The sequence below is a fragment of the Pelmatolapia mariae genome, linkage group LG16_19, assembly GCF_036321145.2.
Source record: "Pelmatolapia mariae isolate MD_Pm_ZW linkage group LG16_19, Pm_UMD_F_2, whole genome shotgun sequence".
NCBI classification, from domain to species: Eukaryota; Metazoa; Chordata; class Actinopteri; order Cichliformes; family Cichlidae; genus Pelmatolapia; species Pelmatolapia mariae.
This window is the reverse complement of record NC_086241.1, coordinates 42,313,465-42,339,232: the sequence shown is the minus strand read 5'-3', so window position 1 is coordinate 42,339,232 and position 25,768 is coordinate 42,313,465. Positions and strand designations below refer to the sequence as shown.

Below are 25,768 nucleotides of genomic sequence, written 5' to 3'. Positions count from 1 at the left end.
TTGTGTGTTTCTCTGTGGTTACTTTACATCTCTTACTCATACCTTTGTGCCCCTAGTCTCTCGTTGCTTTGGTTTTTCTTATAATTTTATTCATTTGGTATTTCTTTGATTTGGTTTCCATCTCATAAACTTTTTTATTTATTTTATTTTACTTTTTTCAGTTTCATGGCCTGCATGGTTTCCAGCAGAACTGGTAGCAGTACAGTTAGTGGGAATAGCACTTTAAGGCAGTACAGTTGGAGTTTGATCTGACAATGGAAACAGCTGAATGCCATCCATCACTACCACAACGTCACATGATATGTAAAAGAGACGATAGTTAGCAGCAACTAAACTTTCAAAATAAAAGTAACATTGTTGTCCAGTAATAGATGATGTTGATATAATATAATACAGGTCCTTCTCAAAAAATTAGCATATTGTGATAAAGTTCATTATTTCCTGTAATGTACTGATAAACATTAGACTTTCATATATTTTAGATTCATTACACACAACTGAAGTAGTTCAAGCCTTTCATTGTTTTAATATTGATGATTTTGGCATACATAACTCATGAAAACCCAAAATTCCTATCTCAAAAAATTAGCATATCATGAAAAGGTTCTCTAAACGAGCTATTAACCTAACCATCTGAATCAACGAATTAACTCTAAACACCTGCAAAAGATTCCTGAGGCTTTTAAAAACTCCCAGCCTGGTTCATTACTCAAAACCGCAATCATGGGTAAGACTGCCGACCTGACTGCTGTCCAGAAGGCCATCATTGACACCCTCAAGCAAGAGGGTAAGACACAGAAAGAAATTTCTGAACGAATAGGCTGTTCCCAGAGTGCTGTATCAAGGCACCTCAGTGGGAAGTCTATGGGAAGGAAAAAGTGTGGCAGAAAACGCTGCACAACGAGAAGAGGTGACCGGACCCTGAGGAAGATTGTGGAGAAGAACCGATTCCAGACCTTGGGGGACCTGCGGAAGAAGTGGACTGATTCTGGAGTAGAAACATCCAGAGCCACCGTGTACAGGCGTGTGCAGGAAATGGGCTGCAGGTGCCGCATTCCCCAGGTCAAGCCACTTTTGAACCAGAAACAGCAGCAGAAGCGCCTGACCTGGGCTACAGAGAAGCAGCACTGGACTGTTGCTCAGTGGTCCAAAGTACTTTTTCCGGATGAAAGCAACTTTTGCATGTCATTCGGAAATCAAGGTGCCAGAGTCTGGAGGAAGACTGGGGAGAGGGAAATGCCAAAATGCCTGAAGTCCAGTGTCAAGTACCCACAGTCAGTGATGGTCTGGGGTGCCATGTCAGCTGCCAGTGTTGGTCCACTGTGTTTTATCAAGGGCAGGGTCAATGCAGCTAGCTATCAGGAGATTTTGGAGCACTTCATGCTTCCATCTGCTGAAAAGCTTTATGGAGATGAAGATTTCATTTTTCAGCACGACCTGGCACCTGCTCACAGTGCCAAAACCACTGGTAAATGGTTTACTGACCATGGTATTACTGTGCTCAATTGGCCTGCCAACTCTCCTGACCTGAACCCCATAGAGAATCTGTGGGATATTGTGAAGAGAAAGTTGAGAGACGCAAGACCCAACACTCTGGATGAGCTTAAGGCTGCTATCGAAGCATCCTGGGCCTCCATAACATCTCAGCAGTGCCACAGGCTGATTGCCTCCATGCCACGCCGCACTGAAGCAGTCATTTCTGCAAAAGGATTCCCGACCAAGTATTGAGTGCATAACTGAACATAATTATTTGAAGGTTGACTTTTTTTGTATTAAAAACACTTTTCTTTTATTGGTCGGATGAAATATGCTAATTTTTTGAGATAGGAATTTTGGGTTTTCATGAGTTATGTATGCCAAAATCATCAATATTAAAACAATGAAAGGCTTGAACTACTTCAGTTGTGTGTAATGAATCTAAAATATATGAAAGTCTAATGTTTATCAGTACATTACAGGAAATAATGAACTTTATCACAATATGCTAATTTTTTGAGAAGGACCTGTATATGCAGCTTTAATACAGTTTTTGTATTTCTGAAATGGAATCATGTCAAAAATGTAGCAGTTTGAATTAAAAGTTGTAGATTTGAATCAAATTTACTGTCAGATAGTAGGAGGACTATTAGGCTGCTGTTTGTTATTATATCATCATAACACAATTAGGAACATGAATATCTTTAATAGAGTTCTGTCTCTGCAAATTTACAACATCATTGTATTTGTGTTAATTTATTTGGTGAGATCGGTCTGTCCATCTCCTTCTGATGATAATCTCAGTCTATTATTAATCTGTTGATAGAGATCAAAGCTCATCTCTTTCTCTGCGTCACTACTCTTTCTTTTTTTTGTCTCTTTTCATCAGCTCTCTCAAATTTGAATTTACTTTGACGTGACCGCAGTAGAAAGACAGGCTCATGCTATTTTAAAAGTCTGCTTTGATAGAGTTTCACCAAAAAGAGGACCAAAAAAATAACCATCAAGCACATGAACGATGAACGGTGTGTAAAATGTTTTTATTTTCAGAGCAGTCAACTGATGACATTGTCCTGATTCACAGCTTTGTGCAGCAGAATGGAACCGGTTGTGCACAGATAAAAAAGCTCGTACAGAGACACAAAATACCCACATGAAATGACCATAAGGAGAAAATAACAGAAAACCGTCATAAAGAGAAAAAGTGGACATACTAGACCAAATGCAGATATGCAATGACTACAAAGTTACTCAAAACTGTGATAAAGAATGATTATACAATCAACAAATCCCCATATTAGCAATTATAAAAAAGACGTAGTTACAACTAACATAACGTTTTTTGAAATACAGATTTTGCTGAGATAATATACCTTTCTGTCTCTGTTAGTTACCAGAGTGCGGCTTCTATGGGATGTACGAGAAGATCCTCCTATTCCGTCATGATCCTACATCAGACAACGTGCTGCAGCTACTGCGCTCTGCTTCTCAGATCCAGGAGGGTGACTTGGTGGAAGCCATACTGTCAGGTAAAAGCAGGGAGGGGTACCCATGTCAGACCATTGATGTATAAAAAATAAACTGAATCTGTGCTCTGTACTTGTTTCCTTCATAGCTTTAGTTTTTCTCCAGCCTTAAAGTCTTCTGTTATTGTTCCAGAAAACATGTTTTTTATCATTATAAAATTATAAGTGTGAAGGAGCTTAAGAGTCATGTGAGCACGGTAACAATGAGCTTAGGACAGACAGATAAATGACTGTACCCCTGTAGTGTACCATGGGAATTTTGTCCCATGTAACAGTCACTCTGTATTATATGATGGCAATATTTAGGTCATGAGGTAAGGAACGAGATCACTGGTTGTTTTCTGAGCACATCCAACTAGAAGCTCATGGCCCAAACCTTGAAGGGTTACCACAAATCAACACAAATTTTAATCAGCTTTATGCTATAATGAAATGTTTCTAGAATTTATGTAACACAGTGCTTCTACCATCACACCAGAGTTGGAGAATCAAATCGAATTCAGGCTACGTCCACACTAGCCCGAATTTGAAAACGCCGTTTTCGTCTGAAAACGCTCCACGTCCACACTATCGTTTTAGTCAATTTCACAGAGTTGTGCGTCCACATTGAAACAGCCGAAAACGCTTACATTCCAGTACTGCGCATGCGTGAAACGCAAGACGATTCGACCTACCTCATTTCTGTCTGCTGTTTATTTACTGTCTGGCTCTTTGAAACGTCGCGGCAAAACTTTGAGGAAAAGCACAGAGTGTTTTAAATGGACTAACAACGAGGTGGAGTTGTTGCTGCGAGTAACACAAAAGTACAAAGTTGCAAAAGCGAGTGAGAATTAAAGAATTTGAAGAAAAGCTATCTGGAGCATGTACAGACTGATATTAAATCTTTAATAGGGCTGTCAAAATTGAGAGCAAACAAACCAACTGCTGTATAATGCCCTCCGCTATCTTAGTTTAATTGGTCACATGAATGCATCACATGACTAAAATGCGTCATCGTTTTCGAAAAGGCTCCGGGGTTGCTGTCCACAGTGCGACACGAAAACGGCGTTTTCAAATGTATCCGCTTTGGAGAGCGTTTTCAATGCGCTGCATTTTCCTTGACCGAAAACGCCGTCTGTGTGGACGGAAGGCCAAAATGTAGAGAAAAAGGTGCGTTTTCAAACGAAAACATATTAGTGTGGACATGCCCTCTTTATTTATATACTACAGAAGAAACTCCAACAATCAGACAACCAGTTCTGAGCAAGCACTTGGTGACAGTGGGAAGGAAAAACTCCCCTTTAACAAGAAGAAACCTCTGACACAACCAGGGAGGAAGATGGGACAAAAGACACACTGTGGAAAAGAGCCAGAGATTAACAATAACTCATGTCATATTAAAGCTGCCTTGGCATCAATCATTCTCTTCTAACCTAAATGTAACTGTAACTGTAATCTTAACTGAAAGCTATTCTAACCTGCCCATAACCTAAAGCTACATGTGTCCTTAGGTTTTCCCAACTTCTCTTACTCAGACTGTGTAATGTTTGTGTGCCCCACAGGGAAACTGACATCCCATAGTGTACCTGTGGAAACATATGTATTGTACTATGTCTCCAAAATAATCTATCACACACACACACACACACACACACACACACACACACACACACACACACACACACACACACACACACACACACACACACATTTTCCTTATTAAAAACAACAACAGCAAAAAATAAAAAATAAAATCATCTTGTTTTCACACAGATGTGTGATTAAAAAAAAATGCAAGCTCCATGTTCATTGGACAACAGCATGTACTGTTAGTGTAATCTGGTTGCCTGAAATGAATTATAAAAATGTCCAGATGTGTGTAATGATGATCTCATTTTGGAGAATTCTTTATTAGGCTTGTCTTTCTGGCTGTCATCCAGCTCAGGACTCAGGTGTTCACACGATGCTATGCTAATGGCCCGACAGCTGCTTCTCCCTAATTTCCTGCCTTTCTTTCACCATCAACTGTAGTATGTGTGAAAATTTGCATATCGTTTGTCTACATTTGTGTGTGTTTGTTTTAATTAATATGTTTACATTTTTCTCTTTGTCTACAATTTTAACTTCTCTTTAACATTTGAATAAATTTTAATGGTGATAACAAATTATATATTGTGTACTATAACACTGTACTTAGCATACTATATGTCCACAAACTTTTGAAGATAAAAAAAACCCAAAAAGCCAAAGAAGTGCAAAACAGGTGATAGCAACATTGTTAAAAGTAATAGAGGAAATGTATGCACTGAAAAAATGGCATCCAAAGTTAAACAAGACAAACACAGACAACGTAACAGAAAGAAAAGGAATGAAAAAAAAAATTAAATGTACACTGTAAAAAATGAATGCAAATCTATGACTGGCACCACAATCTGTTAACAGTTGGGAGCAGGTTCATAAAGTTTTTGGTTATCAAGGAAAGATTGGCAACCAGCTCCCTACTGGAAGTGTTTTCCCCCTTTCCCGTTTTTCATCCATGGTTGTGATTTATCTTGAAGGAACATCTATAAAAAAAATGTAATAAGTAATTAAATATGCTCTCCACTGTCACATAGGTTTTTTTTTCCTTATATTATCAATCAAAGTTGGAAAATGCTTAGGTGGGAGTCTGCATGTTATTCCTCCTGGGCATTGAGGGTTTAGGTATCCTACCGGAAGGAAACCCTGAGGTAGACCCAGGATTCACTAGAGAGATTAGATCTCTTAGCTGGGCTGGGAATGTGTCACCATTTCCCCAGATAACCTGGAGGGGTGTAGGAGGAAGGAAGTCTCAGCTTCTCTGATTAGCCTGCTGTTGTCATGACTGGTAAGTGGGGAAAAAAAAGAAATGGATGGGATGGATGGAAATTAAAAAAAACTTATTCTGTGGAAAAGTATTCCCCATCAGTCCTAGCATCAGTATTCTGAGTATTTTAAGATTAGGTTTTAAGTTTCCTTTTTGAGAAAAATACATTACTAAGTTACGTTGCAATAGGTGTAGGCTGTGGAGGCTTCCCAAGAGTGTTTCTCTCTTACCTTTTTCACTCAATATGTGTTTTTACACCACTCTACATTTAATCATTAATTATTATTCATCTCTAGCTCTCTTCCACACTGTCTTTGTTCTGTCTTCCTCCCATGATCCCCAACTTTTGGCAGCAGATTGCCCCAAATGGCCTGGTTCTGCCGGAGCTTCTTCCTGTTCTCCTGGAGTTTTTCCTTCCTACTGTCACCAAAGCTTGCTTATAGTGTGTCATATGATTGTTGACTGTTTTTGTCTGTATTATTGTAGGGCCTTTAGCTTACAGTATAAATCACATGCAGGCAACAGTTGTGTCATTTAGGGTCAGTCTTTTTAAAGGGGCATGGACAAGAAGGAAATCAAACATGCTTCCAAGGATAATATCCTACCCTGGCAACAATATGGAAGCAGTTTAAAGGATGGATGCAAAGTGAGAAAATATATTTGTCTGAGAAGCGATCTCTTTATAGTTAGTGGCCAGCTCATTGTGCCACTGGGATCTGTGGTCGGTCTGGTGAACTACAAATGCATCTGGCTTAAACAGGCTCTTCTCCACACAGTACTTGTGGCTAACAGGTAGATTGTGCCATTTCAATGCAGCTAGCCAATAATGAAGAATCACTTACTGTTTAAGGCACAGAGTGAGGGTGGACAGTATGGCATTGTTTTTTAATATAAAACTCATTGCAGCACGGGCAAGTACCAGTGACCCCCTTAGACTGCTTTTTAGTTTTATTTTCCTTGTTTTGCATTGAATTATCACTTCTGTCACTAGTTAGCTAGCATAAAAGAAAGTAAGTCTATTAGCAGCAACCAGCCAACCAACCAGGGAAATCACACTTTGTACTCACACAACATGCCACTACACATGGACTGAAAAACATTCAAACATTTACTTTTTAAATCCAGCTTCACAGACAGTGTTAACTCTGTGACAGTTTTTCAGAGTAGGGCTTGTGTAAATTAGCTTTAATACATGTAGTGTAGTGTAATATCCATTTCAATGGTAAATTATTGTGTTATAATTGTACCAGATTTAAAGGACTGACACAAAAGAACTGCTTGCTGAAACAGAAGCAATGAAAGAACTTTAGGGGCTGAAAGTGTCAGTTACAACAAAAGCTCTAAAGCTTGGTGACATGCAGTTCAGCTGAAAATAATAAATTGGAACTGGAAAAGGTCCTAAAGTGTAACAAATACATACACGCAACAGATGACATTCAAGCATTTAAAGACACGGAAGCGTCGAAAGTTGTGCTCAGTGGCTAGAGGTGCCAGCTGAATTAAGCACTAATGATGTGAAATAATCATTTTCTTTTTGTATCTTTTAGCATTCACGCCTGGTATTTTCCATCTTGTTTACAACACCCTACATGTTTGACTAATCCTTCGTACCTTCCCCTTCTCTGACTCAGTCCTCTTTAACTTGTCTCTCTCTCTCCTCCTCCTCCGTCAGGATGCTGCCACTCAGTTAAAAACACATTTGTTAACAGCTCCGTGCCAGTCTCAGCAACAGCTGAAAATGTGGTGGAAACAAACAGGAAATTAACACAAAACAGAGATGCAAACTCCAACAGAATGCATGTCCTGTCATATAGTCAGCAGGGGTGGACTAAAACAATAATAAAGGCTCGGGTGGTACACGAAGCAAAGCAAAAAACCTTAAATGACCTCACATCTAACTCAAAATTAGCCCCCAGTCGTGCCATAGTTCAAGCCTAAGGAAATGTGTTTCATATCAGGTCACAGAACAGGGAGTAACTGTTCTTTTAATATAATGGTACCATTATGTTTGTCCATAATATTAATCTACAGTAAACAAAAGCTCTAAAGCTTGGTGAGCAAGATCTCCATAGTTGTCCACCCAGACACTTATCATCCAGCATTTAGCTGCATTTGTGGTAAAGCTGTTTCACATTTTTTAAATTATTTTCTTAACCTGCCAAGTCATGGTACATTCAAGGATCTATAATACTGTAAGTCATTACATTTTTTTCTGATTTCAATCTGGCTCATCTTTCATTCCACATCAGCTTCTCATGGACATCTGGACCATTTTCAGTATAGCTGCTATTAATAGATCACTTCATGGAAGTCCTGTTATGTCCCCTTGTAATTGCGCATCTGTAATATGTGCTGGATTTTTTCCAGTGTGTGAAAACTGTAATCTTTCCACTTGATTAATTTTTGGTATGTTTACAAAGTTGCATGGAGCCAAGTGTGGAAAGAAAATGAATGAAAATGCTCACTGTGCTGGCACATGCTGGCACGTACAACAGTTCAGACATTTCTGCTGACCTGTAGGAGCCGGCATTTTCAGTCTCAAATCCTTGAACAGTTGAAACAAACATGAGCCCGGTTTTCTGCCTTACCTGGAGCCTGCCGGCCTTTCAGGTTTTGAAACTGGTTATTCAGAAGTGAAAAGCAGCTCTTATTGCTACAGATAAGAGCAGTTTTTTAACTGCTTGCTAATTAATATCTTGTCATGTTGACTCTTAGCAGGCAAAACATTCCTGGGTCATTTTCATGACATATTTCTTATGTGAGCAGTAACAGCATCAAGAGTAGAACACAGCACCAGCAAAAGTAATTGAATGAAATGTCTCCACATCTTTTTTTTTTATTTATTTGTTTTATTTGCAGGGTGCTGAAATGTTTATTTTATTGTACATATAGCCTCTTTTGACATATGAAAGCAAACACATAAAAGTAAACTTAACACACCGCACCTGCTTATGCCACCGCCGCTGGTCTACACTTTCTTCCCCTGCAGTGTTTGTTTTCTAGTTGTAGGATAACAAGTTAGCAACGAGCGCTCCTAATTCTACCACACAGCCATAAACACAGGCATTTATATCCAAACAAGGGCTACCTAGGAAACCTCACTCAAACACACAAATACATGCACACACATGCACATAAGTCATTTTCTGAAGCATATAATAACAGTTTGGGAGCTTGTTCACACATCCAAACGTATGTTGGCCCTCCAAACAAAAGCCATAAACAATAATTTGAATAAATGGAGGTAATTTCCTACAGCAGAATGTCTAATCAGAGCTGTATTCTACTGGAGGACCGCGACACAGGCCGAGTGCGCGCGAGTGTGTGTGTGTGCGGGGTTGTGTGTGTGGGTGTGTGTGTTAATGTGTGTGTATGTAAACGAAAACGAAAAGGCGATACTGAATCGGAAATACATGCAGAGAGAGAGAGAGAAAAAGAAAGAAAATGACCGAAAACTGTGTACCATAAACTACCCATCCTAGCTTGCCAAGCCTGCTGGCCAACTTAAAAAACATTTAGTCCATCTGTGCCCACTAAGAGCCTCTCCTACCTCCAAAACATTTACAAAATACCCACTAACAACCCATTCATTAGTCTTTGTCTCTGTTGTTCTGTTTATCTCCCTCCCTTCTTCTCTCTTCCTCTATCTCCGGCTAGTTGAATATATTCTGTAGTTTTCCTTTTTTTCCAACAAATCCCATGTGGCGCTCCAAGTATCTACTAACAAATGTGTGTGTGTATCAGAACCTGATACTGACTATTCCTTTTAGCTCCACTGTTATCCTGAAAAATCTCAGTGAGCCACACAGTTCCTTTAACCTCTTAAGCCCCAAGGGGGTTTCTGAGCTTCCTGCTCGAAAATGCAATGCCTAAATTAAATTGATTATTTCTCTGCAATTACAAACTCTGTCCTTACAATCTTGGTATCAAAATGAAGCTAACACTTGGGACATTTAATCAGAGGTGTAAATATTAAAGCAGATATTACTCTGTCAAAGTTACTGAGACTGGAACACAGAAAAAGTAAGTAGATTTTATTCTCGCCTAATTTTTTTTTGTAATTTTTAGCATATAACCCTTTTAAAAATATGCCTCAGATCATATTTGGTTCCAGAAATCCAGTAACCAACATATAAGCATAATCTGTGCAAAGATTTGTGTTTCTAAAGTAAAACAGTGAAAAACTACAGCCCTGTCAATACATGAATATCCAGACGTTGTACAAAAATGTCCAATTTTGGCACACAATTGGACACCATGCCAGTTAATTTTTTTAGGTATTAAAGAGCAGAAATTAATAAATTTTATTAACAGGCCTAAAAATGCTTTTTTTAAAAATATATTTTTGAAGAATTAACCACACATTTACATGGTAATGGCCCTTTTCTGCCGTGCGCATAGAGCGCTTCATTGGCCTCTGGCCCTTTAAACTCTGAGGGGCTGTAACTTTGGTTTCTTTTGGTCAATTTGCATGATTGACACCTCTTTTTAATCGTTTTAGCCAATAGATTCAAAGTAACGATGCCACGTTCACGTCACTTCAACCAATCAGACGTTGTAATGCCAAAACCCACGTGTGTCCAAATTTACTGCATGTGACGTCTGTCCAGTCACGTGTCTGTAGGTGGGTCTAAAATGGAGGTTGTTGACGGAAGATGGCTCTGATGCACCTAGGTAGGCATGGTAAATAACAGCAATCATGTGGTTACCGGCTACCGGCGAAAATAATGGAGGAAATCGGGACGGTAAGCCAATTTCTGTGTTAGCGCATTTGCGCCGCTGTGTGTTTTTGTGGTCTTCTTTTGCGGCTAATTCAGTGAATTCTGGTCTGATCGTGGTGAAACTTGGTGTGTGGAGTCAGTGATAGCTCTGGGAGCTAACCAGCCTATTTTTAACCGCTTACATGAAGTCTGAAGAATTTCTGGTTCGGTTTTGTGTGTTTAGCGGACTTCTGCGCATTTACGTAACTGCTCGTTTAATCGCGGCTTGTTTTCGGTGTGTTTGGTGGTTGTAGAAATGGTTTATATGACATTTTAGCTGAGATTCTGGGGTTTCTGTGGATACCACACATGTCTGGATTTATATTTCTCAACCGGCGTTATAACCGATTAAACGTGATCTCCTCCTTTTTGCCCCCAATGCCGGGGGCGTGGGGCTTAAGTGGTTAACTAACTCCTACTAGCAAAAGTTTGCATTACAGCAGTTATGATTTTCATCAAGGTGAAATAATTTGGGAAAAAAGAGTAAGCTCTGACATCCAAGTATTTTTGGCAATTACACCAAGGAGAAGCAACATTATGGAGACACCATAGTAAGTGGGCCCCCTCCCCCGACACTAAACGTTGGTGGCAGTGTAGCAGAGTAAGCAGATGGTTCATGGAGAGTTTGGGTGAGATGTTCTAGACAACATGGATGAGGAGGAGCTGGTGTAAAGGAGCGACAGATCACAATGAATTCGAAACAGCATGGAGTGGAAACCAACTGGCTCTGGGAACCCAGGAAGGTTGATTATTGGACAATTGTAGTGACACTGAAATGTTGAACAATGTACATTTAACAGCATGGGGAAAAGGAAGTGATCAGAGAACAGATCTTTGGTGAAATTGTTAATTGACAACTCACTTCTTGATCAGACTGCAGGCAAAGGTGGCTTAACTCAAAATGTGTTAGAAAACCGTGTGAAAACCATGAGTCACCTTTTCCATTTAGATTTGGTTCACTTCCATCCGTAGTCTTAGGTCTGACAGATCTGACTGTCTTGCAGTACAAACAGGTTGAACAGTCACATCGGAAATAATGCTACTCCACCTATATCTGTATAATCAGCACCTGTCGCCAGCCATTACAAGCCAGTTCAGTTCCTACACACTTTCTCTGGGAGATGGATCACCTTGGCAGACTGTCTTTCCAGGAAAGTCCTTTGAAGAGGTGCTGACAGATGTATGTGGTTAAATGTCCTGTCATATTTTGGATTTTTGAACAAAATCTGCTTCAGTCAGGCCATTCAAGTCAGGATCCCAACACCCTTGTCTCCAACTCTACATCCACCCACACCTCTATACAGGAGAAGCATCCAATGCTCTACAAAATGTGCCTTCTTCCTCTATGTATTCGTCATCATGTTCTCAAATAGGTGTGTTTGATGCACTTCATCTTTACAAGCATCCTCCGTGTTTACTTTCTCAAATTCACAACATTTTTAAAAAGAATTCAGGCAGAAAAAAAGCAAATCAATTAATAAACAATAAGTAAGGTTATTATATATAACATATATGTGGCACATTTCAACAATAATTTTCTTACAGAATTACATCTGAGTGAATCAGTCTCAGCAGACAGAATACATGATATACCCAAACCCATGCACTGGCAGTATTGAAAATTTGTATGCAGTGTGTTAATAATGTAGAAAAAAAAGATAATTTCATAATTGGTTCTGATTTGCTGCCAATTTACACTGATAGTATTAAAACTAATAGACAACAGATTAGAAAATAGATTATTGGAGTTTACTATGATAACACCATAATACCTATTATCTCATCAACTTAAAGTAGGAATTTGTTGAATTTGGTTTGTACAAACATTGAGAAAGTCAAGCAAGAAGACACAATTAAGTTGGCTACGTTTTTTCATCTTTTACTACAGCCCCCTATATATTTACTTATGGCTCCTGTTATATCATGTTTTGCTACACTATCAGGGGTGCATGTTAAACCCAGCATTTTACATGGATTTCTATCAGGGTTGCATTGACTGCCTCAGTGTTTCTAGGTTTAAATGTATTCTTTTTTTTCCCAGTCAGTGTGGCAAATGCAACGCTATTATTATCATATTAATTTGACACATCTAGAATAAATAAATATCTATTTTATTAACTACGTTATTTACAGGAAAATTATTTCATCTATTTTCTTAGTTGGGAATCTGACTTGTATAACAAGTTTCAAAAATATGTGTTAACTTTTTGTAAAATACAATCTAATACGAAAATGTCAAAGTTCCTATACTCTTTGAGCCAACAGGCGTTAATAATCTAAATAATGATGAACATTTTCCCACCCTAACAGGTGTAATGGGAAATGTTAATCAAGCACAGACTTTACACGCCCACTCAATCCTTAAAAAAAGGTTTAATGTGAAGATATGTGAATAAGTTCTAGCATGAAACAAGCTTTAGAAATTTGGCTTCTCTTTTTCTCAAATGTATAAGAACACTAAAAGTAAAACTTTGTCTAAACTATAAGTAACTATTAATCCCAGTTCATGGGTAATCTCAGTTACCCATGAAGCTTTGACAGAAGTACAAAAGTAAAATAAAATAAAATCTGAGCGGTAAATGTTTCTGGTTTATCTGGTTTATCTTTTTTCAGTATTTCTTTATTCTTTATTTCTGAGATTTTCCTTTCACATTTCTCACCCACATATTTAATCCAATAAATAGGCAAAAACAAGTTGTAAATATTACAGTTACATTTTTCTAGTTCTTATGTTGAGCTGATTGGCCAAAGTTGGCTGTTTGTAGATTCAGCAGTTACTGACCAAAGTTTGCATTCCTTAAATTGCGCTCTGTTTTAATTTCTTTTTTGAATTACTGCCAAACTCCTTTGGAGCTACACATGCCAGTTCTAAGTCTGAATCAGTAGTTTGGTGCCAATGACTGTAGTACAAAGTGAGCTTTAACGCTTTCTATTTAAAAACTTTAAATGTAAAGCTGCAGAGTCAGTAGCTGTTTCTACCAGAAATCCCATTCACTTTGCCCCTGTTTTCATTGTCTTTTTTCTTTTTTTTTGCGATATTATAAAAACAGCAAAAACTAATTCTTTGTTTGACATTACGAGTTTCACAGCAGGGGTTCCCGGCACTGCCTGTACACCCAACTGGGTTTTTGTCAAAACAGCTGGAGGATATTTGGGCTCAGATGGCTGCTGTGGCCAACAGCCCAGTCACCCCAGATAAGCAGCTGCTCATCTCTGAAATAAAATTAAAAGCATGGAGAAACACTGGAAAATGTGGAGGAAAATATGGTGCCACAGATTGGTTTGTCAGCAGTGATTAAAAGTCTAACATTCTGGATTGCTATTATGTTGGAATGTTCTTATTTTTCACTTTCAGTTTTCCTTGATTTGAATATTGCTATCCTTTAAGTGGGAAAATTGTTCATAACTGTATGGAGTGTTCTCAAGTCGGAAAAACTAATGTTTTGGTGACAGTTCAGATGCACTGCAACACCATCAAATAGAAATGCTGTAGAAGGACATTAAAGGAAATGGAAGTTGAATAAAATTATTGGAAATAAGAAAAAAAAAAACACTATGGAAGCTGAATAAAAGACAACAGAAATAGAAAAAAACACCACATAGTTTAAAAAAAAAAACCCTTAAAAAAACACAACAGAATTGTTTTAGGTGAGACAATAACATGACGAAACAGTTGTGGAAATGACAAGCTAATACTAAACAGCTTCTTACAACACTGATGAAGCTTCTGCTTTTCTTAACCGTGTATCAGTGCAATCCTTTCATCACTTTCTTTAAGTTGTGTTTTGTGAGATTTTGCTTAAAGTTACTTTTATTGATCCAACTTTTTGATTCAACTTTTGTTGTGTCTTGTGTGCTTTTGCAGCATTTTTCTATTTGCTGGTGTTTTCCTAAGTTGCAGTGCATTTGAACTCTCAAGTACACCATAGAGCAATGTGTATAAAAAGGGTTTCATCTGTTTATTGAAATGTGGAATGACTCATATGTATAATGTCAGAAATGGAGTTTTAAAATGTACTGTAACTGCTCCCAGTCCTTACACTAAACCACTGAACATAATTTTACTACATACCAGGAGTATTGATAGTTACGGTACAATACAGTAGTAAGTTCGTCGCTAAAATTCATCACTAAATACTGCAACATGTTTGTTAAAGAACAGTACACTTTTTCATTTCATGCAACACTTCAGCTGCTTTCACTGCTGATATGTCTAATGACACTTCAGCAGACAACATCACATTTAGTGTGTGTATAATGTATAATTTCCACTTACACTGACTCAGGTACATCTCAGGTCGTTATCGTAGAAACCCCTTTAAAAGATTATGCTTATCCTTCATTTGAAGTGACACTTTCTCTTCAAATCCAAACTTCATAGCTGACATATGAAAATGGATTTCAGGTGATGTAACAGCATACAGTCCAGCTCACATTTCAGCTTCTTACGATTAAACGCCATTAATTTCAGTGCATTCACACACCATTTGTCTTCACTTTTCCACATCTCCAAGTTTTACATTTTATGTTGTGTTATATGTTTTCAAGTGACTCTTAACCCATGTTTTAATGAATCTCCAGGCTTATCTGCAGTTCTTTTTTTAACTGCCACTTTTACTTCCTTAGTTAATACACAAAAAAGTAAACAAGAAAGAATATATTTATTCTTTCTTTTAACCTTTATTTTTAACTGAAACAGTTCAACACAAATATGAAAGTACAGTGTGTACTGACATTTCAGTTTCTTAAGCACTTACATTTCAGGTAATATTTTTGTTTTGCAAATATTTGAAAAACTTTTGTAATATGATTTCTGACGCATATGTACAGCCATTCATTAGTGTGTAATGTGTTACCCTCACAACAAGTGCAATTTGAGGTTCTACTTGCCTGAGGACAATTTGATGTGTGCACTGTAAGTGTCAGGGACTAAAACCACCGATCTTCTGAATAGTGAACAACTTTTGCCACCTCCTGAGCACCAGCTGCTGTAAAGTTTTTGTCATGTTTACACTTTACCTGAAATTTAAGCTCAAGTCATTGCTTTTATTTTAGATTTACATTTCAGCTGACCCGTCTATACTTCTATGTTATTACTTACACTTAAACTTTTTTCAGTTTTCAATAAATGCAACTACAACTCTTTTAAGTACATCAACCCCCTAGTACAAATATAAGCTTACTTGACAGACACAAAAACTTGTAGTTGGAGTTCATTTATATCTTATAATTTTCTACAGCTTCAGCCACAGTAGAGGACTTCCAGATTCGTCCACACTGCCTGTTTGTCCATTCGTACCGAGCTCCAGCCTTCTGCGACCACTGTGGGGAAATGCTGTGGGGACTTGTACGCCAAGGACTTAAATGTGAAGGTAAAGTATCCTAGCACTCATAAGATGAAATCATGAGAACATTATGGCTGAGGTAAAATTTTAAAAAGAGACACTATCCTTTTCTCCAGGTTGTGGTCTGAATTACCACAAGCGCTGTGCCTTTAAGATCCCCAACAACTGCAGTGGGGTGAGGAGGCGTCGTCCCTCCAATGTCTCATTGACAGGCGGGATAATCAACATCGGGCGTCCGCTCTCTGCTGAGCCTTCACCTCCCCACTACAGTGATGATGCTTTATTGGTCAGTACAAAAGCACAGACCTGTGGAACACAGTTTTTCAGAAATGTTGAAGTAACTTTTTTTGTTCTTTTTTTATTGTCCAGTCTCCAGTCAGTCCTAGCATGGAGGTAAGTCGTCCCATCTTTTTACATAGAAATACTTCTCTAGGGTCACTTTTACTTATTGCATAATAGTGAACAGGCAGCCAAGTTAAATTATACTGTGCAATTCATTCTCCCATCTGTTAGTCTATTTATCATATAGTTCTTGCAGGCAACGGTAACCCCAGAGCTAAGAAACCAAACTCTAACTAAATCTGCTGCCATAATAAATCATTTTAAGTGTGACTTATCATGGAAAACAGATCCATAGGCAAAAACTAGAAAATCCTGAAAAACTTTGAAATGCTTTGCTTGTTTCTCCCAACAGCAGAAGAACCAGTTAGATTACTTTCCTGGTAGAGAGCGGCGATCCAGCTCACAATCATATGTTGGCCGTCCCATTGAGCTTGACAAGATCTTACTGTCAAAAGTCAAAGTTCCCCACACATTCCTGATTCACTCTTACACCCGGCCTACTGTCTGCCAGCACTGCAAGAAGCTGCTCAAAGGCCTCTTCAGGCAGGGCCTGCAGTGCAAAGGTGAGCTGTGGTTCTGAAAACCTGCTGTAGATGTTTTTCAAAGCTCTAGATGTCAAACTTAAAACAGTCTCTGCTTGTAGCACAGCTTGTCCAGTGTCCAAAACATTTTGCATTAAGATGCTTAAAGAAACCTTGTACTTTCAGAATCATTGAGACATTTCTTTAGCTCAACCATGTAAAAACTACCAGTAGGTTTACTGTTTACTTGTTAATGTAACCATTAGATACTGTAATACAGTATAATACAGAATAATGGGATCGATGATTTGCCATGGTGCTACATGTAATGTTGCTGTAAAAGGACTAGTAGAGAGACTGAATACTGAATGTGTGAAAACATTACCTGGATAAATAAAGACTCTACTGATTGTACTATTAAAATATAGAGTTTAGATAATGTAGGTATATTATTTTTAAGTACCTGGGATAAATTCCAGGCAACAGAAGCAGTGTTGAGGAGAGGTGAAGAAGAGTGTGCAAATGGGGGGAGCTGTTAGAGACAAATGTAAGGGCTGATTTGTGACAGAAGGATAGTGAATGGGAAGTTTATGAGATGTTATTGAGACTTGCTATGTATGGTTAAGAGACGGTGACAAACAGATAGGAGGCCAAGCTGGTAGTGGTAGAGTAATGAAGATGTTAAGATTTTCATTGGGACTGACCAGGACAGACAAGATTATAAATTAGTAAATTCTAGGGACAGCTCAGGTTGAGTGGTTTGTAGACAAAGTGACACAGTGCAAAGGAGGAATAGCAGATATATTCCACAATCAGTGATGGGAAGGTTACTTTTACAATGTATTCCACTACTGATTACAGAATACATGCCCCAAAATGTATTTTGTAACCTATTCCGTTACGTTACTCAATTACAGTAACGTATTCTGAATACTTTAGATTACTTAATATATTATCAGGCAATTATGTAGGCAACTACATGAATGTACTATTGCTGTGTGATCTTTTACTATTACTGAAGAATACTCGCCATACCAATACCAACTAGATGTTTAAATCTTAATACAATGAGTAACAGTAGGGTGGACATTAGGTAAGGCTGCACTTTTTGCAGCAATCTCATATAGAAAACTATTCCATGCGTATATAAAACAGGTCCGCGGCTCCGAACCGTAGTAAAGGGACCTCTGGCTAATACGTAGGGTTCCGTGTCGGGCTCGTAGCCGAAAACTAGCTTTACTTTGTCGTCTGGGTCAACTTTGCTAGCGAGAGACAGAGAGAGGCGTTGAAAGGCTGCTCCAACGGAATTTATTGTTTCGGAGGAAAACATGAACACACAGTACAGTCGAGTCTTAATAGCTTACTTACAACTGGGCTACACTGCCCATGAGGCTACATTCTTCAGGGCTATGCCTGTAACACTCTGCTCATATTGCCTTCATAATAAATAATTTGTTGAAAAATAATTTTTAAAAATATTTCTTCACATCATTATGCGGGCGCAAGTACAGGTAACATGGGCCGCGAGATTGAGACACAGGCATTAGAGCCTCTCATTGTGTGTTTTGTTTGAGTTTCCACTGGCGAGGAATTACCAAAAATAGAGAGGGCATAGCCTAACATATGAAACAGGAAAAGACCGCCGTGTAATCCCTTTAATTCAACAAACTATTCTGAATACCACCTTTTTAAATGGTAACTGTAACGGAATACAGTTACTCATATTTTGTATTTTAAATACATAACGTCGGTACATGTATTCCGTTACTCCCCAACACTGTCCACAATGGCTGCCAAAAGTCACTTTTTTCACTGAGCCAGCTGTTCATTCTGGAGACTCATTGTTAGATGTCTGCCTTTGTGATGTTGACTGGCTCTTGCTGGGAGGTTACTTAGCATTGGCGTTATGTGACACATCTTTTTCCCAGATGTTCTTCCAATATTGCTCAGTTTCAGCTCTGGGTAGGTCTGCTCCTGTGCTATTTTTCTCTTGTAGCTTAGAGTACACCCTGGATGGATCTTTGGAGAAAATCCATCCTAGTCACCAGAGCTTTGTTTAACAGTTTCTAGAACCTTGGTTATAGACATCATGTTGTACCTCCTTTTCATTTAAGACCTCTGATGATGCAATTCTGTATCTCCCTGTTCCAAAATGATTGCACACCAGTGCACAAATCAAGTACCATAAAGACATGGACAGTCCTGACCTCAACATGATAGAACACCTTCAGTATAAATGAGTGGGGACTGTGTGCCAAGGTGTAAGGTTGCAAAGGTTGGGCCAACATCAAACCCTATGGATTAAGAATAGGATGTCCCTCAAGTTCATAAAGGCATACAAGGAAATGCTTTTAGCAATATAGTGTAACCTGGCCGTTTTGGAGTTTTAACTGCATCATGTCTTCATCTGTATTAAGATTTTGAACAGTTACTGTGGAGCTGATGTCAAAGCCTCTTCCTGAGCCTTGTGTTCCTCTTTCTTGTTTCTCTCTCAGACTGTAAATTTAATTGTCATAAACGATGTGCGCAAAAAGTGCCAAACAACTGCCTGGGAGAAGTATCAAAAAATGGAGGTACCTACCAACACACAAACGCATTTCTTTGTTTTTGTACTATATGAACACAGAGCGTTACTTTAGCCACCGCTACAACATCCATAAACCCAATCATAACTTAAAATTTTATATTAAAATCAGGCTTGAGACTGAATAAAAATGATGCTTTAATTGTTTTTTTAATATATATATATTAAACAAAAAAAGCTGAAACCAAACATACCTGAAAAGTAACTGCCTCTCAACCTAAGCCTTCCTTGGCCAAAAAAGCTGCAATCAAGTATTTGCAATAACTGGCAAACAGTCTTTAATTGCTGTGGAAAGATTTTAGCCCACACATCTTTGTAGAATTGTTTTAAATCAGCCATGTTGGAAGGTTTTGAGCATGAATGATTTAAAGTCATGTCAAAGCATCTGATGAAAACAGTCGTGAACTTTCCCAAAAGTGGCTGGCCTACCAAAATTCTTCTAAGACTGCATCAATGATTCATGTAAGAGGTGCCAGAAGAACCCAAGACATCTAAAGAACTGCAGACATAGAAAGAATCTTCCACTGTTTTCAGCTGCTTCCTTCAGGGGTTCTCCCAGTGTCTCATCTGGCTCAGTCTCTTGCTATCCCTAGTATCCTTCTCACAACCAACCCTCTGTATATGCACTTTCACTACATTCATGTATCTTCTCTGTGCTCATCCTATTTCCCTCCTGCCTCCATGTTCAACACCCTTTGCACAATGTAGTCACTATCCCACCACTGCACACGTCTAACATGTCTAAACCTTGCCTCTCTAGCTTTGTCTCCAAACAACTCAACCTAACTCAACCAACCTCTGTTGTATTGTTAATTCTTATTCCTAATTTTGTCCATTCTGTCCATTCAACCCTGACACTCATCTCCACCAACTTCGCCCGGCCTACACTATCTTCCTCATTGCTTTGTGCACTGACCAATGCTTTGGATGATTGATCCCTGGTAATGGACCACTCATGTACTTTCACTCCCTTTGCCCCGGTTTCACTGTTACTCCTACCTGTCTCTCATTCACACATGTATTCAGTGTAAAGGGGCCAGAGCAAGAAGGGGCTCTAGACAAAATACTTTCTTGGCAGTTTCCCTAACCACTTCAGCTGTACTTTTCCCAGTCATCTGGCAGTTCTTCCCTACAACCCAAAGCCTGCCTTAACTCCTTCCTAAATGCTGCATAACATTCTTCCTTCAACTTCCATAACTTAGTCCTTTCCTCATTCCCTTAATCTTCTTGAGTTCCAAAATCATCCTGCAGACTACTATCCAATGCTGCCTAGCTAGATTTCTGATACTACCGTGCAGTCTCCAATCTTTGTGATTGCACATTTTGTCATGGTCCTTCACCGGTCTGTTTGCTGTTTTGGGTTTATGCTGGGTTGGGCAGATCTTGGTATGACCAGATCCAGGGTTCACTCTCCACCAGATTTTATGCCTCCTTTAACTGGTAATCTGGCTCCTCCGTGTCTCCTGTGGTGACACAAGCTTTCAAGTGTAACACCTTCATTGCCATGTGTCCCAGTGGTCCCCTGCCTTAAGGGCAGCTCCACCTCCAGTGTCCCCTAACTGTCTTTGTCAAACTGGTTTTCTCCTCCTGAAATCCTTGATCAAGAAACTCTCAATTTCAACTCACCTGCCTCTTCACCTTCCTAGGACTCTGTCCCCCTGCAAGTATCTCTTCCAGACCAACCAAGTAGGCAGTCAAATTCACTCTAAACAACACTCTCTGGAGCTATTCTGTGGATTATCCAAGGCTAACTCTCTCAGTGACTCGGTGACAGGTCCTCCTACCTGCTTTGTTTTGTCAGGAATTCGTGTGTTTACCTCCCCTTTCACTTTCTCACTTACTTTAACTCAATAAACCTGTTGAACTTTAGACTTGTCAGTGTTGGGTCCTGTTTTACAGCCTTGTTAGCTGTATTGCCAATTTAGCATATGACGCCTTCTACAAAAATCAACCTCTGTGCACCTTTCTCCACTCTTATACGTCACCTTTTGTTTTGTTTTTTCTTAAAGCATGTGTTCACCACTGCTACCTGCTCTTCTGCAATTCCTTACATCATACTTTCCCAACACCTCATCAGCTCTCTGCTCTTCACATACATTTCTACTGAGGTCTAATCACTACTGTCTCATCTCTGGGATACTCTCTACAGGTTGTTGAATATATTCTAAAATTTCAATGATAACATTCAACGTCACTCCTTCGATCTAGTTTCAAACTCATGATAGTGTCTGACACTCTTGACCTCCACAACACCATGCATGTGCTCTTGGACTAGATTACTCCTAGCCCATTCTTCTGATAAAAAAGACCTCAGGTTTTTCTCATATATGCCACACAAAAAAAACATCTTGAAAATCCCCAAGTTTTCTGGGAAAACATTCTGTGGGCTGACAAGACAGCTGAACTTTTTGGAAAGTTTGTGTCCCGTTACTTCTGGCATGAAACTAAAACAGGAAGCCATAAAAAGACCAACAGTCAAACGTGGTTGGTAGTAGAGTGAGGATCTGAATGACTTTCTGTAATTGACGGAATCCTGAATTCTGCTCTCAACCTAAAATTCTGAAGGAGAATTTCTGGCCATCATTTCCTGTCCTGAAGCTAAGCACACTTGGATTATGTATCAATACAAGGATTTGAAACACATTAGCAAGTCCACCTCTGAATGGTTTAGAAACACAAAATGAAGGTCCTGAATTCTATTGTTGCATAGAACTTCTGAGCCCAGGTGCAGAATCGGATGCCCTCATGGTGGAGGGTTGCCTTGATGACCATGATATTGACAGAGGGGGTAGCCTCTTGGATGACATGGATGAAGCGCTGGCCTCAGAGAGTGGCTTGCTGCTAGAGGCAGGACCCAGCGATCTCTGTGACATGCACGACCCTGACCTAGATGAGTCCAACCGAGCCATCAGGTACTCACATAACAATTACACACAAAGAAAAATGTATAGTACTGAGATGTTTCTGAGGCTGTGTTTTTTCGTGCCCCTTAAAGCCCCTCCACCAGCAACAACATTCCTTTGATGCGAGTCGTCCAGTCTGTCAAACACACAAAGAGAAAGAGCAGCAATGTGATGAAAGAGGGCTGGATGGTCCACTACACCAGCAAGGACACTCTGGTACATCTTTCTTTTTATGTTTAACAGTCTATGTACCTCAGCACATTCGTGTTGTGGATGCTGTCTTACGTGAAGCAAACAGCTAGAGCCCTCAGGGTTTTTTGTTTGTTTGTTTTGTTTTTGTTCTTTTCACTGGTTGGAAGTTATCAGGCTTTGCCTCAGTCTTAGCTTTGCCATCTACTCCTTTAATTTCACCGATTCCTCTGTCTTTGTGACATGAAACAGTGGCTTCTCAGTTAAAATATAATCAGTCTAATGATTAGTCAATCAGCACCCTGGGGAGCATTCGTGTAATTGTTAAATTTTTCCTAATTATTTAAACACGGTACACTTTAGAATTATAATTTAATTCATAATTAAATTATTAAAAAAGACCTGAACCATGTGGAAAAACACAGTTTATTCTCATTACATTTCAAGAACAAGCAAAGAATCCAGTTGTGATGCTGTTTCTGAAGTCTTTCAGTGAACTATAAGAGGACTCAGAAACAGGACAGAATGCGTTGCAGATATTTCACTACTTTGTAATCAAAGTGCTGCTTCCAACTTTGTTTGACACATTATTATAAATATACACTTTGAATCGTACAAAGATTGTCTTAAGTGTTTGTGCTTCTTCCTATTTAAATAACGGAGATGGTAGGAAATATCGAAGAAACAAATAGTGAGAAATAATAAATGTTAAACTCATTCCTAATAGAAGCAAGATGAAATTATTAGAGTTATTTCTGAGAAAACTGCCACTTGTGGTTTGAGGATGTGTTGCTGTTCTGAAATTCTTCAGCTGCGTGAGTGTTAAAACAAGTTGAGAGGCATTTACAGGTTGTCATTGTTTGTCTGCTTCATACTTATTTGCTCTCTTTTCTTTCCTCAGTTGTTTTGCTCTTTAATGTCACTCTTTTTTCTTTGTGGTATTCCCTTATTTTTGTTCCTCTTCTCTCTTGCAATGTTTCAGAGGAAAAGACATTACTGGAGGCTAGACAGTAAATGCATTACGCTGTTTCAGAACGACACAGGAAGTAAATATTACAAGGTAAGACCACTACCTTCCAGCAGTTTCTTTGTTGCTGCAAAGTCATCACTGCAGGTGTGCCTGTCTTTTAAAGACTAACTGCTAAGTGTACAGTAGTAGTCTTTTTTGAACTCGAGTCTGCTGAGAGAGGCCTGATATTCCTATTCTACTTTCTAAACTCAGCAGTCTGAGAGCAATGTGATCTACTGGTATGAGATATGTGTTAATTCATATTTCCCTAGTGTCTGAAAGTTTTTATTATCTTAAAAGACATAAAACAACAAAGTGACAGTCTTATTGGTTTGCACGATAGACAGAAAACATCTGTCCAACCTGTGTTGAGGGGTGTGCAACACAGCACACCCCTCAACTACAGATTCAGGAGGTACATCATGTATGGTGTACTGGTGCTGATACTGTAAACTGTATTCCACCCAGACCCCTTTACTTCATCCTCTCTGCAGGAAATCCCTCTGTCTGAAATCTTGTCTCTGGAGCCTGCTCAGAATTTTTCTCTGCTTCCTGATGGAGCCAATCCTCATTGCTTTGAGATCGCCACGGCATCACTGGTTTATTATGTTGGAGAGAACCTGCAGAGACCTGAATCATCTGTGACAGGCAGCAGCATTCTGGTGAGATGCAGATTTAATCTGATATGATGCAATATAGGTTCTCTAAGATCATAATTAGATTTGATAATATTGATAGATTTGATATCATCCTTAAAGTGTTTGCATGATATCATGCAAACACTTTAAGGAGAAATGTTTTTCAACAAAGTCTTAAATCAGATACGTCAGAGCTGGCAAAATAAAGACATCTGTCACATTTGTTTTTCAAAATTTTGAAAAACTCACATTTACATGAAAGATTTAAATTCACAGTTTATCAAATGTTACTGAGTAGTCCTTACAAAAATCTCTCTTTCTCCAACCCTGTTATTTCTTACATCTCTCTTCATTCAATTCAGTCCAATTCAAATGTGATGATTATATTACTATTATCAGTAATAGTAATAAGTCACACAGCAATAGTACATCGAAGATACTGAAGTGGGACATAACCCGGGTAGCTACCATAACTCAAACAAGGTAGTTGCAGTAGGCTAAAGTTAGTTTTTAAATAAAGAACTTACTTCCAGATGTTTCTTTAGGTTGGAGTCTTTTGATGCTGAGAGCAGCTTGGTTGCTGGCAAACAAAGTTTGCATTGCACGGTCAGATTTTACCCATCCCTTTCTTCTCATGAAGTGGTGTAAGAATTTCCAAGTAAGAAATGCATTCCTGCCCGTGCACTGCTGGCTCTGTTGTGCTGGCTCTGTGTTCATTGTGTAGCTGACACCACCAACATTAACTGGACGCTCACATTAGAGCCTCTTATTGTGTGTTTTGTTTGGGTTTCTGGCAATGCGTGGAATTACCAAAATTAGAGAGGGGATAGCTTAACATATGAAACAGGAAAAGATCGCCGTGTAATCCATTTATTTCAACAAAGTAACTGTATTCTAATTATCACCTATTTAAGCAGTAACTGTAACAGAATACAGTTGCTCAATTTTTGTATTTTAAATACGTAACGCCGGTACATGTATTCTGTTACTCCCCAACACTGGTGACATGAAATAATAACACCCCTTAAATGCAATCATGTTAAGAAAATGTAGAAAGTAGAGATATTTGTGTAAAACTTAAGGGGGTGAAAGTTTAAAAAATGTCAGCTATAAAAATATTAAACTAAAAGACAGGAATCGAAAAATTCTACTTATATACAGTGAGGTTTCCCCTCTGTGGTACATGGATTACAGTCTTCTTCTACCATTCATACTTAGTTATTTCTGCAAAACCATGAGAAATACTTTCAAGTTAAAATTTTACATAACTTACTTTAAAAAAAAAATCAGAAACTACTGATATTTTTAAAGTTTGTTTAAAGTGATGAATTGCGATTTTAAAAAACAGATAAAATTAGATCAAAGTACAGTACTAATAATTCCTATGTGTCTCATTCAGGATTCAGACTGCTCTAAAGACTTGTTTTTTAAACTCTTTATATTTGTGAATTTATGTTTTTCTGATAGAAACTAAATAACTAAATATTTAAAATAAATATATAAAAACAAAAGACAAAATAAAAGCATGAATTCTCCAGTCAATTAGCCATGAGGGCTCCCCCTGTCATCCTCTGTGGCCGAGGACAAGCCCCTTAACCCCAGACCTGGGCCCACTGAAGGTTGCCAGCGATTGGCAGATGCAAGTGGACTT

At 38.7% G+C, this 25,768-nt stretch overlaps 1 protein-coding gene across 1 annotated transcript in view; it reads left to right on the top strand.

Annotated features, from left to right (window-relative positions):
• Window positions 1-2,875: 2,875 nt before the first annotated feature.
• prkd1 (protein kinase D1) overlaps window positions 2,876-25,768 on the top strand; it is a 47,757-nt gene continuing 24,864 nt past the window's right edge. The window contains exons 1-10 of the mRNA XM_063498345.1: window positions 2,876-3,005; window positions 15,827-15,958; window positions 16,048-16,217; window positions 16,301-16,324; window positions 16,629-16,836; window positions 19,290-19,367; window positions 22,089-22,290; window positions 22,374-22,497; window positions 23,453-23,530; window positions 23,974-24,141. Of these exons, the coding sequence (XP_063354415.1) occupies window positions 2,891-3,005; window positions 15,827-15,958; window positions 16,048-16,217; window positions 16,301-16,324; window positions 16,629-16,836; window positions 19,290-19,367; window positions 22,089-22,290; window positions 22,374-22,497; window positions 23,453-23,530; window positions 23,974-24,141 (1,299 nt within the window). The 5' untranslated portion in view covers window positions 2,876-2,890. The remainder of the gene's footprint in view (window positions 3,006-15,826; window positions 15,959-16,047; window positions 16,218-16,300; window positions 16,325-16,628; window positions 16,837-19,289; window positions 19,368-22,088; window positions 22,291-22,373; window positions 22,498-23,452; window positions 23,531-23,973; window positions 24,142-25,768) is intronic.